The 18,774-nt window shown below is 39.7% G+C and overlaps 1 protein-coding gene across 2 annotated transcripts in view; it reads right to left on the bottom strand.

Moving 5' to 3' along the window:
* GALNTL6 (polypeptide N-acetylgalactosaminyltransferase like 6) overlaps nucleotides 1-18,774 on the bottom strand; it is a 961,474-nt gene that overhangs the window by 37,739 nt on the left and 904,961 nt on the right. For both annotated transcript variants that reach the window (XM_090036188.1, XM_090036189.1), the window contains one exon: nucleotides 12,705-12,812. In XM_090036188.1, coding sequence (XP_089892314.1) covers nucleotides 12,705-12,812 — 108 coding nt within the window. The remainder of the gene's footprint in view (nucleotides 1-12,704; nucleotides 12,813-18,774) is intronic.

Genomic DNA, 18,774 nt, shown 5'->3' on the forward strand with positions numbered 1-18,774 from the left:
TTAGTGCTTCAATGGAATTACAGAATGGGGATTTAATTAGCCAGATACAGTAAAGACTTGGCTAATTATTTCAACGGGAATCTTACCATGAAGCTCCATTTTTTCCCCCACTTGATTACTAAAATTGTGCTTTTTCACGTAGTTTTGATGCAGCTGGATTCTGAAGTTAAAGTTTAGCTTTTTGCATTAAAATACTGCGTGCAGTCTAATTTCCCTCTCATGTAGTCCTCCAGGACCTCTAGATGTCTCTAATCTTTCAGAACCCAGAGTGATGTATCCACAAAGACAGTCAGTAACACATTGCTGTTCTGTCCCTCTAGCTACAGCTACACACAACTAAGTAGGCATTCTTAATATGTTCAAAACACAGGATGTATACTGTATATACATATATATATACACATACTACTGATGCCTGAAACAATTAATGCTTCATAGATGGACATGCTAAGGAGGATCAGCAAAGCAAAGACACCACCTTGTTTTCTGCTGTGGTGTTCACTTATGATATGCGCAGTTCAGAAGATAAAGCTGAATCCCACCCCTTACCCTTGAAAAAAACTGACCTTAGAAAAACTCTGCCACGCAAAATATTAATTTTCTGCCGAACTATCTTTTCTGGATAGGTTCTACCAGGCCTGAGAGAGGACTGAGTATATGTCTCTGGACCTCCCCTGGTCTTGTCCCTGCAGCACCCCTGTATGTGGATCATGACCAAGCCAGAGTTGTCCTCGGGATCCTAGAGCTACCTAGGCAATTCATTAATGCTGTCCTTGCACTGCCTCTACACTTAACTTCCTTTTTGGACAGACGATGGATATTTGTATGCAGATGTGAATTTATCTATATTTTTCTCTTAACTCTCCAAAGAGATGGGTCAAGGCAGAGGAAAACACCTGCATTACACACAGATGCTGCAAGGTGCAAGATCCCTAACTGCCGTGCATCAGGAGCAATCATAAGTCACAGCCTTGCCTTCTACAACACTTTTGTGGGCTTCACAGACCTTTTGCACTATTTTAATATTTTGGACTGTTTTTTAAATTCTTTTTATCATTTCCAAACACTGGAAAAATGCCTTATAATACAAGTGCAGGAGGTCACTGCATCCATGCATTTAGATAAGCCATAGATTAAGTAGTGTGCTACTGAATTATATTCTGTCAAGGTCAAAATAGAAGACCATGATAACTAAACATTGTTTAGACCTTGTTTAATTTCACAGCAAAAATATGGACTACAGTTGGTAAGCCCCATCCACTGAGATACTGAACAAATCCTATGAAGGACTGTGCACCCTAAATTTCTATGGACTCCACAGGGCCAGATATTTTGCACACTAGCATCTTATTTTCTTTCTCGTTTTTATGTACTCCTTTTACTGCCCCTGCATGCTGTACAGATGTTTGCATTCAGCTGTTCACAATGATACTCAAGTCTTTTTTTGTACGTACACTGGTAAGTATGGGTGATTCAAATAATTCCTTATAATTTGCTTTGTCTTTGTCACTATTGAGTGCCATCTGCCCTCATGCAGCACATTCATGTAATTTTGTTAGGTGCCTCTCAGGTTTTAGCTAACTGGGATCAGTTTGTCCCCTGCAAATTTCATTCTTTTCCTCTTTTGGGTCATTAGCATCTTGATAAACACTGGGCCTACAATGGAATATTGTGATACCCTAGTAATACCCTTGATGAAAACTGAATTTTTTTCCTTATTCTTTGCTTTGTATCTAAGACAGCTTCTGATTTAGGACAATACTTTTGCTTCTCAATTTTTACTACTTATTCCATACGCCTATGACAAAGATCTTTAGGAAGGCCACATGAAAGAAGTCACCTGGTGTTTTGCAATCCACAGCTTTGACAGGTTTTAGTAGACTATTAAGGTGCATTTTTCTTTCTGTTACTGTTTTTTAAAGTTGCTAATCCAACCAAATCCTAGTGAGTTGGTATAGTCTTTTGTGGTGCGGTACAGACCCAGTCCATTTACACATTCACCTTATACCACTAATGCCTATCTTTAGAAGTGCATCTTTCTCCACAAGTTTTACTAGTTTTCTTTCAATTATTGAATTATTAATCTTTAATACAATTAATATTTCATATTTAACACCTCAAGTTAAAACCTAGATTTCCACCAAAGCTGTTAAAATAACAATGCAAAAGCTATGTCTTATTGGGTGACATTCTGACACTAGAGAATCTTATAGCTCTGCTTGTAAAAACAAATCCTCAAGCATATATTTTCTTTATAAAATGCTAGCTGCAACATGCTGAGATTTGCTCTGTAATAAGGTAGAGGACAATATACATCTGATAATCAGCAACATAAGGTAACATTTCCTTTCAGAATAGGCTCTGCACATTTGCAAGCCTGATTTCTATTCTGATTTGCTTTCAAGATTCATTTGAAAACTCCTCTCCTGAATTTTATTAATTTAGTTTGCTTCAAGCATCTGCACAAACCAAGATGTCTCTGAACTAATAAGGCTTATCTGAATACAAAGGCAACGAGATATAGAACAAATGAAGTACATTTGGCTGGCGCTGAAAGATAAGTTTGTCTCCATGAAGCAAACACATTAAAACCTGCAGGAGTAATGCAAGTGCAATTAAAGCAATTTAAGAAATCACAAAAGTAGTCCCTATTCCTAAACGACTTATGTCCCACATAAGGTTGTCTTTTGTTGCAAATTCCACTGCAAACAAACCAACACCATTTTCCAGGGTAATTTACATGAAATGAGCATTCAGTAGTAAGGGAATAGGTTATTTCCAGGACAAAAGATAAAATAAATTTGATTTAAGAATGACAGCTACCCAGGCGATCTAGCTCTTTTGGAGGGAACCTTATATCATGGAAGTCTCCTGACCATGTGAGAAGACTATCAGGTTTTGTCTATTCAGATGGGGTCAAACTAGGTTTTATCTCACATTTCTCAGGAGAGGCAAAAGTCAGAGTACCAGTGCAAAACTCATAGAACACCATACGCTCATGTAGTTCGAACATCCTGTATAGTTCAATGGAAAGGTATTGGAGAGACTTTTAGAATACAGTATTATTTTTTAATAACTCTGCTGGATATCCTGGTGCCTCAGCAACAGAAACCTTTCTGAACAAGATTCCTAGGAAGATGAAAGCTCTGTAGAACTGGAGCAGTGGCTTACCTCAGTCACATCAAAGACCATCACTAACACAGCTCCCCCCACCTCCTCCTTTCTAGAGCACGCTTGATTAGTGGTTAAACTAACAACAGCTCACCTATTCTGAGGCACTAAGAATCCAAAACAGAAGTCTAATCTAAGTATTATAAACTTTTACCCCTTCAGGCTGGGATTCATGAATTATCCTTCAGTCTTGTATACAAGGGAGTCCAAAAAAAGCTTTTTACTGCTCTTCTTTTGTTACATCTCTTGGATAGAGATCAAGAAACAGTGGGTTTCTTAAACAGACTACTTGCTCTCTTGAAGTCTTTCTCCGTCCTGCCATGATGCTAATTTACTCATCTTTTTTGCAGCTCTTCCAAATCTCTCTCTGGCCCTTGGTCTGAAGAGACCCAACAGCTTACCCTACTCCTTTTCACTTTTCCCCTGAATTAGAAAACTGTATCTCTCATCCTTCTTTTCTGGTCTGGCTGGCCTTCTAATTGATAATTTGCTTCCTCAGGGAACTAAAACCACTAGAATGTCTTAGCTTGGAGCTAAACCTGGATCAAGTCCAGAGTCACTCTGAAAAACCCAGTTCTCTCTGAGTTACTCTGATGTTATAATTTTAGAAATCATCCACAGAAAAATTTAGACTCTCCTGACAACGACCCAAAGTAGCCTTTCCCTATGTAATACTGTCCATCGATGTGCTCAAATCAGTTGGCCTTACATTTGCAGAAGTGGGAAGTGCATGCAACAGCTTCTTAACTGAACTGGGCATCTCATAGTCTTTGTCAAGCCCATTCCTTACCAGAAGTCTTCCAAATGATTCTCACAACCCCTGGAGATCTTGTTTATGTGGATATTTATATCACCACTGTATCTAAGCATGTATAGTAGATTACTGGGTTTTAGCTAAACTGACAATATTGCCTAATTACAGCAAAGATTTTTCCTTTTTTGTTAAAATGAGTCCAATGCTAAGGAGCGCATTCAAACTGCAGTTAGTTTTAACACTTAACTTGAATGCAGTTGCACAGGTTTGATTTTATGAAAACTAGTCAGGTCCCACCACACATGTAACATGTAACACAACTAGCCTATATTTTTACTTCCAAGATGAATATGGTATGGAAAGGGAAGGATTTTGGTCACAGTTCCTCAGTTTCTGTTATTTCAGTCTGATTCTGACTCCTATATTACATACTTGAAGAGAGTTGAAGAAACAGCAAAGTGAAGAAAATAGGAAAATGCAGTTTTTGTCTTTGGGTTTGTACTTCAGTTGCTGGAGGAACAGTGTGCCAAACTGATCATTGGAAAGTGTTGCAAGATTAGATTTGTCATAGCTAACCAAGCTAGACCTCCATTAATTAGAATGCAAACCCGCCCAAAATAAAACGATGTAGGAAAAACACAAAGAAGCTATGAATTGATACATCATGCAAAGAAGTTGCAGGAAGCTTAGATTCACATTTCTCATGGAAGAGCCATGAAAATAACAATGATATTTGTCTCTTTTCTTCACAAGCCTGGCGAAAATAACCTTTTATTTGGGGGTATCATGGTACATGCATCTGCCACTGTGTGGGGTAGTGACAATTGTAGTCATAGAGCTAATGTATCCCAAAGTAGTGGAAACCACCCTCCAAAAATGCTCAGTCAAAACAAAACTAACCAGTCAGTCCATGTATATACCCATTCTTCATAACTTAAAAATACTCTGTTCCATTGCTACAACACCTCTAATGTCACTAGAAGACTTGAAAGCCCACTGACAATCAAAAGTTTTTAATTTAGGTAAACTCACTTCAAATCATTATGTTCATGTTCTTCCAGCATGCTGATACACAACATATTTGTAAGAAAATTTGACTTTTCTGCCACCTTTCATGTCCGTGAAAAAAATGAAGACTGAGGCATAACATACAAGTGGAGAGAAATGAGTGTCAACTTTCTTTTTTGATTGTTATTTTTGGTGGAATCTTTACGGTGTTTTGGTCACTCTTCCTTCTTTCCAAGATGAGAAAGGATAAATCTTTTCCCTTGATGGTCCATCCCCATTGATTAAGTCCACAGAGTGGAGTCTTGGGTCATATTCCCAGGACATGTATGGTTATTCAGGCACCTCAGCTAAGTGAACACAGAGAATGGCCTTGGGAAAGAAATACCAGGGGACTGCATGGAATTGGGGTGGTAAATATTCTTGGGAAGTAAGGTTTAATTGGATTGGTTCTTAGCAGGCTTATTATAGTTTCAGGTTTTACAAACGGGGCCAGCACTGGCTTGGAGTGTTAGCATTTATGAGAATGATACCCGGCCATATAACACTCCATGGCTCATGAACCTGCGTAATTTCATCCTACAGATATTTTTTTTCAATTGACATTTTAGACAGAGTTGTTAAATTATCATAAAAATACAATTTCTGCTCCCTATTTCTCCAGATGTTATTAAGGTAGAAATTGTTTTTATCCTTGGCTGTAAAGCAGTGTAATTCTTTTATTTGTGCTATTTTACACTCATAACCTGTTCTTTCCCTCTTTGTGCTTAACTCACTCTCTGCATGTACACCACCAGCCAGACCCCATCCATACACTTTTGTCAATATTGAACTACGCTATTATATTTGGGCCCTGTAATGAGATCCTGTTGTTCTATATGCAATGTGAAACTAGAAGTCTCAAACAGAACCCTAGACTGTGTAATCTTAGTTTTTACAATAGTTTTTTCTCTTATTGGCTATCTTCCAGCATACAGATAACATAGTTTTGTCTTGTCGTGTCAAGAATACATCAATCACCATATTACCTTGGTATTCTTTCTAAGGGACTCCCTGAAGCTCTGAAACAGTGCCTTAGACACCAAAGTGAAGACTTAGAAATTCTGTATTTTAGATGTGACATGACCTAGGTGAGGCCATTTGAGAGGACCTAGATGATACATTTGTTAACTAGCTCATGGATATTTTTGCAAGAATAGTGGTATTAATCTCTCTGTCTCATGTTCCAAATCTTACCTCATTCTGCTTAAGCATGGCTTCTTATTAGTTTTAAGGTATCCTTTACTTCCTGTCCTAAATACTGAGGTGCTACTGTAGCAAAGCTGATGTTATATTTCTCTTTAAAAGTGGCTGCATTTTATTCAGCTGAAATGAGTAAAATGTATCCCTAAATATAACTTGTTCTTTGGGATCCTTCCAGACAAAGGCACTGGACTTTTTAAGCTTTGTTGAAAAACATTTAATATAATTCCACAGTAGACCATCACTGGGGGCTGGAGAGAAGGAGTAGCCCATCCCAGCAAGTTGTTATATACTGAAGCTGGGAGCAACAGACCACCTTCAGTGTGTTACTTTGTGCTCACATGGTGATATTAATACGAACAAAGATAACATTCTTAGTATCATGCAAACTTCGTTATTTTAGTGGTATAGTCAGAGCTAAGCCAAATAGAGACAGAGTTGTCTCACTCCTTTGTATGTGTAAGTATAATAAGACATTTCACAGACATTAATTATCACTTTGCAACAGGGTGACCTGACATGCCTATCCTAGAAAACTCTGAATAGATGTTTGGTTTTCTATCCCTTTTTCACCCTACTTGCATTTGAGATTAGGCAGCCTGGATGGTACTGCCACTTGTCATATCTCTCCTCTCTTTCCCTAGTCCTTTTCACCTTCATTTGCTTTAAAACTCCTCATTCTTGCTCAAAGGGTAGTATGTGGTGATGTGGAAAAACCTCCAAAACTGAACACAGCCTATTTATGTCATACACACATTCCAAACTGGAGAAGATATACTAACTGGGAGACAGAGATTGTGCTCTATATTCAGCTCTAGCACTCATGACAACTGTCATGGCTTAGCTAGTGGAGGAGAGCAGAGACTTCAGCAGCATACTATAAGCTAGTGAACATCATTTTAACTCATGACTTTACTAGATGCGTATGTGGCTACTGATATTTTCCTATTTCTTATTTTTTATTCATTCTTACATGCATGCTTGATCCTCATTTTGCAAAAAAAATTCATACATACACTGTACAGTGCACCCAGTCTGTATACAGGATTGTTAGTAACTACCCACTGCTCCTCCATACACAGGCAGTATGACAGTATAGCAATGCCCTTCAAGGAAGAAATATATCATAATACCCTTTTTACATATGAGTATAATGGGTCCAGGAGGTTAAATGGCTTATCACAGGTTACACAGATAATTAACCCAAGAGCCAGAAGTAGAAGGAGTCCTAGCTTTCAGCACTTTTTTCTAGCTATTAGACAAAATTGATAATCCATTAAATAAATACTGAGGATTAGTTACTACCGCTGAATGCTAGTTACCCTTCTGGAAAGAATTATTTGATCAATTTTTGTTTTTCCTTGAAAATAGTTAATAGATCATAAACTACCTGCCTGTTAAATTATTTTCCTTCAAACACAAAACTTTTTTGTCACATCAAAGGAAGCCTACACTAGTGATTTTTTAATATTTTGCTTTCCTTGTATTCAAAGATCACCAGATATTTATTCAAACTTCATATTAAAAAGATTGGCTCCTGAATAAAAACCTTGATCAAGTTCTTAATTTTAACCATGGACTCATAAATCTATCTAAATAAGAGAAGTTGCAATGGAAACTCAGACCTGCAGAAACAAAATTGCCTGTTATGAGCTATTAAAATTGGGTTATTGTAAGTGGCATGCTCATTTCTAGCTGTTTCTTTTGTCATTTATGGTAGCTGCTAGATCATAACTAAAGCCTACTGCAGCTTCCTGTGTAAAGGTCTATATGATTCCAAAGCTGCCTATGCTACCATTTTATTCTGAAGCCACCTTCCTTTTTTTGTGAGCCAGGCAAAAGGATTCATCTGCTAGTTTGTATTTTAGTCACTGGATAATGTAAACTTATGGACTTGATTTAACTAACTTGATCCTACTTTGTTCTGAAAGTTGGCTGGAAACTGGGAGGGCAGAAATGTTCATGTGCCTGTTTGTAGTAATTCCCAAACATTATTCACAGCTGGAAAGACATCATCAGTCCTAATGTTATTTTGAAGGAAGGAAGCAATGACAAAAAAAATCAAATGGGATCATAGTACAAGCGGGTATGCTACAATGTTTTGTTCTACAGAGTCCCTTGAAGCCACAGAAAAAGCCTGAGCAAATGGTTCAGGTGGGAATCTGAACCCACCTTAATCAGCTGAATTCCTGTCTCTTGAACTGAACCCAAACTCTTGCAAGTTCCAATTCAGCGGCATAGTGTAATGAGGCAAATGTCATCATGCTGTGCCTGCTGGGTCAGAGGATCATTGTGCTCTGGGATCCCAAGTCCTGGAGTGCAGGGAGGAATTTGAGTTAAGATTAGGATTCACCACACTTTTGGATTAACATCCAAACTTGAACTTTACTGGGTTTTCCCATCCCTAGCCTGCAGAAAACCTGGGGTAGGCTAATGCACTGCAAGCAGTGTACTAAAAGTCTGATTTAAGACCCCTGCAAAAGAAAAATATTGCTGTAGACATGTATTGGAATTCTAAGGTAATCTCTGCATCCCCAATACATCGGTGAGTTTTAATTAATAGCACTCTTATGGTATTTACAGAATGATGAAAAGAAAACAATCTATTAATAGGGACGCTGCAAATTCTGGCTAATAAATGGGATGTAACCAAAAGAAATTGCTGATCATATTTTAAGGTCTTTTACCAAGTAACTGGCTCCAAGATGATGGCTTAAGCTAAAAAGCATAAAAATGGAGTAACACTCAAGAATACCAATGTGGTTAAAAACAATCGAGCAAAAAACGAGTCTGGCCCCTCTATCATGGGGCAGCACTATAAACAGATTGTAAGCCTCTTTTAGCTGTACCTTTTTCAGATTAAGCAAATATATAAAAATAGTTGTAGTAGCCCCGGTGGTGTTGCTGTTAGGAATGCAGCGCTTGGAACACATGACAATTATGCTGTACTTAGAACGTGGCATCACTGTTAACTTCTGTACCCTCGTTAATCTTACTTATGTGCAAGTTCCAGTAAACTGGGCACTATCTTTGTGGAAACAGTCTTCCTAGCAAATCGTTCTTCTTAGCTAGTTATCTCAATTTGTTTGTCAGTGTCTGGCTTATAAATCTGGCATTTGTTTTCCCAGGGTATCGTACTCCTGTTTTGTGCCACTGAATAGCTTTACTGTATGTTTTTATACCTGTATGTTTTTCTGCTTACAGGGAATGATTCAGCATCTGGTGCTTTCAGGTCTGACAGCATGAGTGTGTGTGAAATGTAATATTAAGAAAATATACAAATGATGCCATGATACATACTAATGCATGCAGTATGATGCACTAATGGACATTTAAAGTGACAATGGAATGAGATGAGACTTTTGACATATTGTTTTATAGGAGAGAATGTGAACATCATGCCATGGACACAGCTTTTAAAACCATGTCTAAATTAGTCAGCTATTAAATACCAGATTGTAATTAAGTAGTTGCACCATGCAGAGACAAGACACACATAGACATAGTCGCAGGGAAGGAGAGATGGTAAAGATAACTTTAAGCTTTCATTGTGCTCTTAGGACTTTAGGCTGGAAAGTGGCTGAGACAGCTGTGACAGCCCCAGACATAAATGAGGCACAGGGCTAGCATTACTGGCCAGGCAACACAGGCAGCTGCTTAGGGCAGCTAATTGAAGGAGGTAGCAAAACCGGTGTGCACACACCTCACACATATTCATTGGGCTGCCTCAGGGGGACACCTCAAAAGTCTGGGTATGGGCAGAAGCAAGCAGGGCAGCTCTGGCATTGTCAAGCTTCCACTCTAGGGCTATGTCTGGTGTCTGCCCTGGCTAGGCTACAGGTATGTAGGGAAGGCAGCAACATTTTGGTTACTTAGGGAAGAAAAACTCCTTGCACTGGTCCTGGTTAGGCAAACCTTGGAGCTTCCCAGAGTACCCATAACTGTAGGCACCACAGTCCTGGTCTATGTTTTTCTCTCCTCATCTTCAGTCTGTATATCCAGGTGAGAGGCATGTATAGACAGGCTGTCTGATGCAGTGCCTGCACTGGGGGAAATTCTGCCCTGAATAAGGTGCTTTGAATGGCACTGCTGGTGCTTACATCACAGTGGGTCCTCCCAAGGAATATACTTGGATGTGCTGTGCCTTCAGCATCCTTCTCCATGTGGTATGGGAAGGAAAATGTCGACTTTTACAGTGTCTTTATCTAAAGGAAACATTCAACATATCATCTCAGGATAAAAGATTAAGACAATCTTCTACTTTCTCTAACTGAAGAGCAGTTTGAAAATACACTGCTCAGAGGATGTAGTTTGCCGAAATTGTTGCAAAGGATGTTGCAGAAAAGCATCTGCAACATCCAGGTCATCATTCTGTATCTTCCTAATGTATACATTTAGTTAAGCCGAATAAGAGGCACCTGAGTCAGAACCAAAGGGAGACAAGGTCGGCAATTTGAGGATTCCTTATCCACTGAAGTACTTGAAAACTGTTGGTTTGGATTTCCTCCCCAAACCTCTGCTTTTCTCTTGGACTTAGATTAGTCAATGGGACCATTTATATGCTTAAAATTGTGCATGTGGTTAAGTGCTTTGCTGGGTAAGAGGCTAAATTACCTTCACTGACTGATAGATTATTATTTATTTAAATCCCTAGAAATGCGAAAAAGGAGACAAGGCATAACAATGTACACTATGTGCCTTCAACATATACTGTTATATTCTAGGTGCAGCAGCATACAAACAAGCTAACCATCAAGCTATTTCTCAGGCTTTGGATGACACACAAGAAATGATCCATTAGTTGAACAGGAAAGACAGGATCACCCTGTTAAGGCCCCCATCCTCTCCCCACAACATTATTACCAGATTCTGAAAGATGTAGGGTAATCAGCCCTGTTTAGGCAAGGACTCTATTTTGCATGAGATGGAGAATTATTATTGTAATGTTTCACAGCTGCTTTATTTAAAAACAAAAAACACAAAAAGCAGGGTGGGAGGGGAGACCTACTTTGTCTAATGAATTCAGATGAGGTACTGTGTCTGCAGACTGCAGGGAGTTCACAGAACTTTCATAGAAGCTAATTAAGTGTTGAACTAACCCATATGCTAATATCTCATATAGAAATGATGGAATTTCACCCCTACAATTCACAAGTTCACTCCTTCTGTACAAGACAGCATACTAGCTATCCAGACACTCTATTCTGTAATAGGGAGAAATGAAGCCTTCTGTGCAAATGTGAGAAATGAAGCCTTCTGTGCAAATGTCCTGTTTTAATTAATTTATTGATGCGTATACATCCTTTTTTTTAGGTTGCAAGTCATTTGGAGAAGTCTTCTGGAAAGTCTTCTTTCTGGGAAACATCTTGGAATAGGCAACAAGGAATTATTTTCAGTGAAATCACAGATTTCACAGTTTATTCAAAGTACTTACTGTAGCTCACAACGTCTGTAACTTACTTTCTGTACATTACCGTCTTACTCATACATACTGCATAACATAATAGGGTTCCCACCTGCTGCATGTGGCTTATGTTTCTGTCTCATCCTTTAACTAGCTGAGAGGCAGCCTGACTATTCAGTAAGCATGCAGGGTCTCTTATAATCCTGCTGTGATGTGGACTCATAGTGAGTCTAGTCCCAAAGCACAGAAATCAAGAGTGTCTCCTCCTTGAAGCAAAAAGTCTTGTTTTTCATCCATATATGTTCTCACTATTAAGAAAATATGTCTCATAAAATGTTCTCTCTGGCAATGGGTACATTTCAATATTAATGTAACCATATTTAAAATAAAAAACCCCTCTAGTAACATTTAAAATGGAAAAGATTAAAATTAAGGATGAATAAATATTAGTATTTTGCCTGGAAATTACAGCTATGCCCTTAGTTTCCCAGTTGTTTACAGTCCTTGAACAAGACCCTCATTTCTTTCAAGAAACTTATATTCTTTTTAGGTCCATTTCCTATAGAGAAAGAAGATCCTAAGGATATGGATATGTTCAATATTCTTTGAAAACCATCTAGAGCTTATAGTTTCCTATTCGCACATGGCAACAAAGTAGTCATGTTCCTTACTTACGTTTTATATTATGATTAGCCAGTTACTGAAATCAGTGCTGCTCAATCTTTTTGCCTCAAAGAATATGCCTTTCACAAAAAGAAGCCTGCATAGGTAATTTGCTAAGCGATAAAAAACCAAGCATTGAGAAATTGATTTTGCTTACAAATCCCATGATTGACAACAGCAATTGTAAGAGGCAATTCTATGCTCCAGGTTATTCGCATATTCTTTGAATCAATATGGTAATGCACTTCTTTTCTGAAACATCTAGCTTTATTTTTTTATTATGCCCTGTTTTTGTGCTTGGAAGTCTTGACTTTTGACAGCAGTTATTACATCCCAGGCCAGAGAAAGAGAAGATTTGTGTTCTTCATTTAACATTTTTTCTTTTAAATAAACAAAATGACCCACAAGGACCCACAAATGACCAACATGAATAGAATTTGAAAATGTCAAGACCCAGTTACTCACTCGTGCCAGACTGGTTCCAGATGGAACTTTATAAGGGACGTATTTCCTGTAGATGTGCCCAACTCTAGAACATGGAACGTCAAACATGCCACCTCCACACATCCAAACCTGAGAAGGAGGAAAAAGATGTTGAAAACAAATGAGTGAATGTTAGGAGAGGAGATGGAATAAAAAGGTGGAAACGATTATTCAAAATAGTAGGATGATTGAACTTCCTACATCATTCTGTACTGACTCCTTTTTAGGAATGCCTAGGAGCTAAAATAATTTTTCCAACTATTTAAGTTGGTCTAATAAAAGATATCAGATTCACCCAAAGAACCTTGTTTGCCTAGGAGTGGAAGATAAGTAGAATTTCATTCTACAGAAAGAATTGATATTATAAATTACCAAATTATATATAACTAATTACTCCATCTACAATCACTGCTTTCCACAATGTAAGTAAGATGTCTTATCTAAAAATTTTATTTTTCAAATTTACATATTTGAAAAATTTCAATGGTGGTTTCAGATGGAACATATTAAAAAACTGGTCACCAACTGAGCAATTAAATACACAAACAGGTAATAATTTAGAGATTAAACTGAGACTTTTAAAGAAATCTGGCCTATGACCTACATCAGCAAGTCCCCAAAAGTGTCAGACAAGGCAGCAAATAGGGATATTTACATTATTTTAAAACCTGTCACATATCAAAGTGGTTTCAAATTCACTTACAGAACAAGTTCTGGCACTACCAAAACTATACCCCAGGGTACTCAAGGAGCTGGCTAGCATCATCGCTCAGGCCTTGGCACGGATCTTCGAGAACTCCTGGTGCTCTGCTAAAGTGCCCGAAGATTGGAGGAAGGCCAATGTTGTGCCTATCTTCAAGAAAGAGAGGAAAGTGGATCCAGCAAACTACAGGCCATCAGCCTGACCTCTACCCCGGGGAAGGTCTTAGAAAAGATTATTAAAGAGGCCATTCATAACAGACTGGCTGATGGCAACATCCTGAGGGATAGCCAGCATGGGTTTGTTGTGGGTAGGTCTTGCTTGTCAAATCCTATTTCCTTTTATGACCAGGTGACCTATACCTGGAAAAGGGAGAGGAGATTGATGTCATATATCTTGACTTTAAAAAAAGCCTTCGATCTGGTATCCCATGATCACCTCTTGGCAAAACTGGCCAACTGCAGCCTCGGGTCCACCATGATCCACTGGCTGGGGAATTGATTCTGTGGTCAGACACAGAGGGTGGTAGTTGACAGAAATCAATCGTCATGGTGTGCTGTGAGCAGTGGGGTCCTTCAAAGCTCGGTCCTTGGACCTATTTTGTTCAACCTCTTCATTAATGATGTGGACATTGGAGTCAGAAGTGGACTAGTCAAGTTTGCTGATGATACCAAACTTCGGGGTAAAGCATCCACACCTGAGGACAGGAGGGCAATCCAGACTGACCTCAGCAGGCTCAGGAAATGGGTGGATGAGAACCTGATGGTGTTAAACACCGAAAAATGTAAGGCTCTCCACCTTGGGAGGAAAAACCTGCAGCATCCTTACAGGCTCAGCAGTGCTATGCTGGCTAGCACTATGGATGAAAGGGACTTGAGGGTCATGATTGACCACAAGATGACCATGAGCCTTCAATGTGATGCTGCAGCTAGTAAAGTGAGCAAAATGTTGGCTTTTCAAGCAAATCCCAGGACATCATTCTCCCATTGTACTCAGCCTTGGTAAGGCTGCAGCTGGAGTACTATGTCCAGTTTTAGACTTCACAATTCAAAAAGGATGTGGAGAAGCATGAGAGAGCCCAGAGGACAGCCACGCACATGATCAGAGGTCAGGAAAACAGACATTATGATGGCAGGCTGAGAGCTATGGGACTCTTCAGCCTGGTAAAGCACAGACTCAGGGGTGATTTGATGGCCACCTATAAGTTTGTAAAGGGTGTCCACCAGGATCTGGGAGAATGTTTGTTCACCAGAGCACCCCAAGGAACAACAAGGTCTAACGGTTATAAACTCCTCCAAGATCATTTCAGGCTGGACCTAAGGAAGAATTTCTTTACTGTCCAGGCCCCCAAGGTCTGGAACAGCCTGCCATTAGAGGTGGTTCAAGCACCTACTTCGAATGCCTGCAAGAGCAAATTGGATGCTTATCTTGCTGGGATCCTTTGACCCCAGCTGACTTCCTGCCCTTCAGGCAGGGGGCTGGACTCAATGATCTTCTGAGGTCCCTTCCAGCCCTAATGACTATGAAATATCTATGAAATGTATTTCTTAACCCTGGGTAAGTGAATCAGCTCCTTAATTCTGCAAATGGCCATATGAGCAGAACACCTGCTATTCTGAACAAGGAGCACCTGCAGTTTCAGCTGTTACTCTCCAAACTGTATACTCAACAACAACCAAACTACATCCAAGTGGAGAAATGAAGAGAGATAGAGAACCTTAGCAAGAAAAGGGAGCTAAGCAGAGATCCTTTGCTATTCATTTCAGTTCACTTCTGTGCACCAGGCATAGTTTCTATTAAAATATAGCTGTGGTGAAACATTAAATTTTCTGAAAAAGTATTGGAATAAGAATACTGCACATTTTAAAGGGCTCCTTATAGGCTAAGAGCAACCTTACAGCATTTGCAGTCTGTCAGGAAAAAAACAGCTAGGAAAGAACGTCAGGAGAAGCTTGCAGGAAGTCAAACTGGTCACTAAAACTTTGAAACTCTATTCATCCAAAGCACTATGACTACATCTTCCCTGTGTTCCTGACAGGTCCTGGGAGGGATCTCATGAGCAGGACCTGCCTACCCAAACCCAGAAGCAGCTCCGGGTACTTCCTCAGTGAGCGCAGACAGAAGTGCAGTTTCCCGCTGTAACTGAGAACACTTTGCAGGAAGTGTTCTGAGTTACAATGATCCCCTGGAACAAACAGGGGTTCACTGTTGGTTCCAGGAGGAGGAGTATCTAGATGTTAGCTGGGAACCCACAGCCAATTTCCCCCCAGCAACAGCCCCTCCTCTTTCCCAGCCAGTCCCTGTTTCAGAATGGAAGTGGGGAAAGGGAGCTTGTTCTAGGGGTTCCCCAGCCAGCACTGGGGGGTGGAGTAGGTGAATTGGAGCCCCCCATTGCAGGAGGGGGGGTCCAATACACACACCCCATCCTCCCGTGGGGGGCTGAAAAGACCCTAGACTGAATTCCCTCCCCTCCCTTTTCCACCTCCCATTCTGAAAACAGCTCAAGGCTAGGAGTCAGCACTGACAGAAGTTACAGAAGATGTTCTGTTTTGAAATGTCTTCACATGAGTCTTCATGTAATGAGGGTTCAGATTTTCAGCTGATTGGCCACTTTTAAAGTGGTCTACAGCTGTGCACTTGTGTTTGGTCTGGGCTGTAGACCACTTTCCCCCCAACAGCTCCTATCAAGACCAGTGTGCTTGAGAGCAGCCACTGGGTTGAGACAAAAGTTTCTGGGTTTGGCACCTGTGACCAGGAATAGGTAGGCAGGTTGTGCTTGGGAGCATCCCTCCCACGAGATACAGTGTAGATATCCCACAAGACACAACACAAAAACTGCAGGAAGCAAGTACTCAATAGACTACCTTGTGGGACTACTCTGGGGACAATAAAAGACACACTGAGGAAGAATGAAGGAAGAGAGATATTATGCATAGTATCAGGGTAAAAATTAAACAGTGGATCAACTTTTTGAATCTGTGATAGATATTTCTCACACACAATGTTCAGTCATACGGAAAGGGTCCAATTCTATATGTACTGGCAAAGAATGAGCTTATGAGGTAGGGTAATACATTGACAACAGGGAATTTTCCACTGATTTCAGTGGAGCCAGGAGTTCACCCCTGGCTCACACTGAGAACGCAGATGTGTGGACAACCAATCAGTAATGATAGGAATATGCAATACACACCATCAGAGATGCTCTGGTCAAGGCACCCATTGTCAGATCCATTAGCTACTCTGTAAATTCATCCCAGGAAACAGAAGAAGTGTAGATAAAGCTGTCTTAGGCAGCCTTACAGTACATCTGATACTGCATGCAGAAATGCAAGCAAGACCGTAAAAATACTTCAAAGGGGGTAAGTCATATATAATTAGTTCAGGCAGAGTAACAAGATGAAGAGAGAACTTACCAATAAGGTGTGCTGCTTGCTAGAACCTCATGGCAAAAACATTATCACAGCTTTACCATCACGTACCACAGAATCTTAAGTTAGTACTAGAGCTGGGTGAAATTTATGGTGAATCATTCATTTGCTGCAAAACACAGTTTCAGAGTAGCTGTAGCTATTCCTGAATTCAAGTTAAATTTGATAAACAGTTTGGCAGGGTTCTTCTTTTTCTTTGAAATGCAGAATCTAAATGGCTTGATTTTTCAGGACAGATTTACAAGAAAATGTGGGTGCCATTCACAAGTAGAGGAGAAAGAAGAACAGGGTTGTGGTAGGACCATTCTTATGTTCCCAGGAGGTAAGGAACTCCCTTAGGATATGAGTTTTGCAAAGTAGTAAAGAAGTTTGGGTTCATCCTAAACACAGGGTCATTCTCCTCGCCCAAGTTTTTGAGTACCAAACTGAAAAGCCAGTCATTGGCACAGCTCCAGTCAGAACAGTGACAGGAGAAGGAAAACTCCATGGATAGATGGTATACATAGATGTGTAGAGGAAGATTAGTGGTGATTATGGTGGTTAGAGTGAACCCTGGCTCACACAAGAGTTCACTCTTAAGTAGGAAATATACAGTCTGTACAGTTGGGCATGGTTGTTCCTGTATGTTGTTCATGGCTCTGTCTTCTTTACCAAGAAGGCATCTGACAAATCTGAAGCCTCACCTACTGAAAAAAAAGAAAAACAACCCAACCCCTTCTTAGAGTGCTAGGGAAAGAGAGGTGGGATTCCTTCCCTTTGTTCTCACTTTACATCTTGGAGCATCCTGGCTACTCTATTGAGGAGGCTTCTCCAATGCCTGTTGCTAAAGTTGAATTATCTCTTATTCTATATTTTCCTAAGATTTCTGGCTACCAAAATGGGAAATGTTTCTAAAATTCCCCCATTCTTCATCTCTAAGTCCACCTTACCTGTTATATCCCTGCTTTTTTTTGAGATCTCCCCTACTGCCTTACTGAGTTTCTCTTGACTTTTGTAAACTGACCTGAATGAATTAAGCTGACCTATTTCTCCTCAGTTCCACAAGAGCTCTTGCAACAAAAGCCCTGACAAGTGATAAGACTGGCTGCTTTTCATTCTGCTGAGGTTTGCCAGTTCACAGTTTCCTCTATCAATTTCTCTTGAAATACACTTTTTCAAGGATGCCCTTGGACCCTAATCCACTCACTTCCAACTCTCCTAATTTATTGAAAAACTTGTACAAGTGTACAAAAGTAAATGTGGAAATTGTAAAACTAAAAAGACACGGTGAGTTTCATCATTCCTGTGTTTTTCATTATTCCCTTCCTTTCTAATCCTTGTTTGTATGCTGTCTCATTAAACTGTTGGCCATGCGATGCAAGGACCTACTTTCTGCAGTTAATCCGGCACTCTGATTACACAATACAATTTGTGTTATTTTTTACTGAGATGCTGTTTCAGGGCAGGTAATGATAATGAAATAATTAAAAAAGCTTTCCATGGCCTTTGGAAGAAATAACAGCATAGCAGATAGACTCAGTGGAAGGTCGGTTCCACAGAGCACGTTTATAACACAAGGAAGTAGAAACTGATATGGGCACTGTATTGCTGTAACTTATGCAGTGACTGCTGAAGTATACATGTCATGTATTGCATCTTTTTAATGCTGTAGGATATCAATAAAAGTAAAAAATAAAGAAGAAAGGGGAATTAGAAATAAAAGCTGTCAGAGACATTGAGGCAATAACAGGCGGGAGGAAATAACACTCAGTGCTAGGCTTATATTTGATAGATATGAAACTTGAAAATGCTGTACTGCACCTGAGGTACATTGTGTAGGGTAACTGAAATGAATCTTATGTTGTCTTGCAGGACATTTAGCAGCTGTTCCTGTTGATTTTTTTAGCTTCAAAATGATTTTCAAGGCATTTTTATATATTTT

The sequence above is a fragment of the Crocodylus siamensis genome, chromosome 2, assembly GCF_052110815.1.
Source record: "Crocodylus siamensis isolate JL-2025a chromosome 2, ASM5211081v1, whole genome shotgun sequence".
Taxonomy (NCBI): domain Eukaryota; kingdom Metazoa; phylum Chordata; order Crocodylia; family Crocodylidae; genus Crocodylus; species Crocodylus siamensis.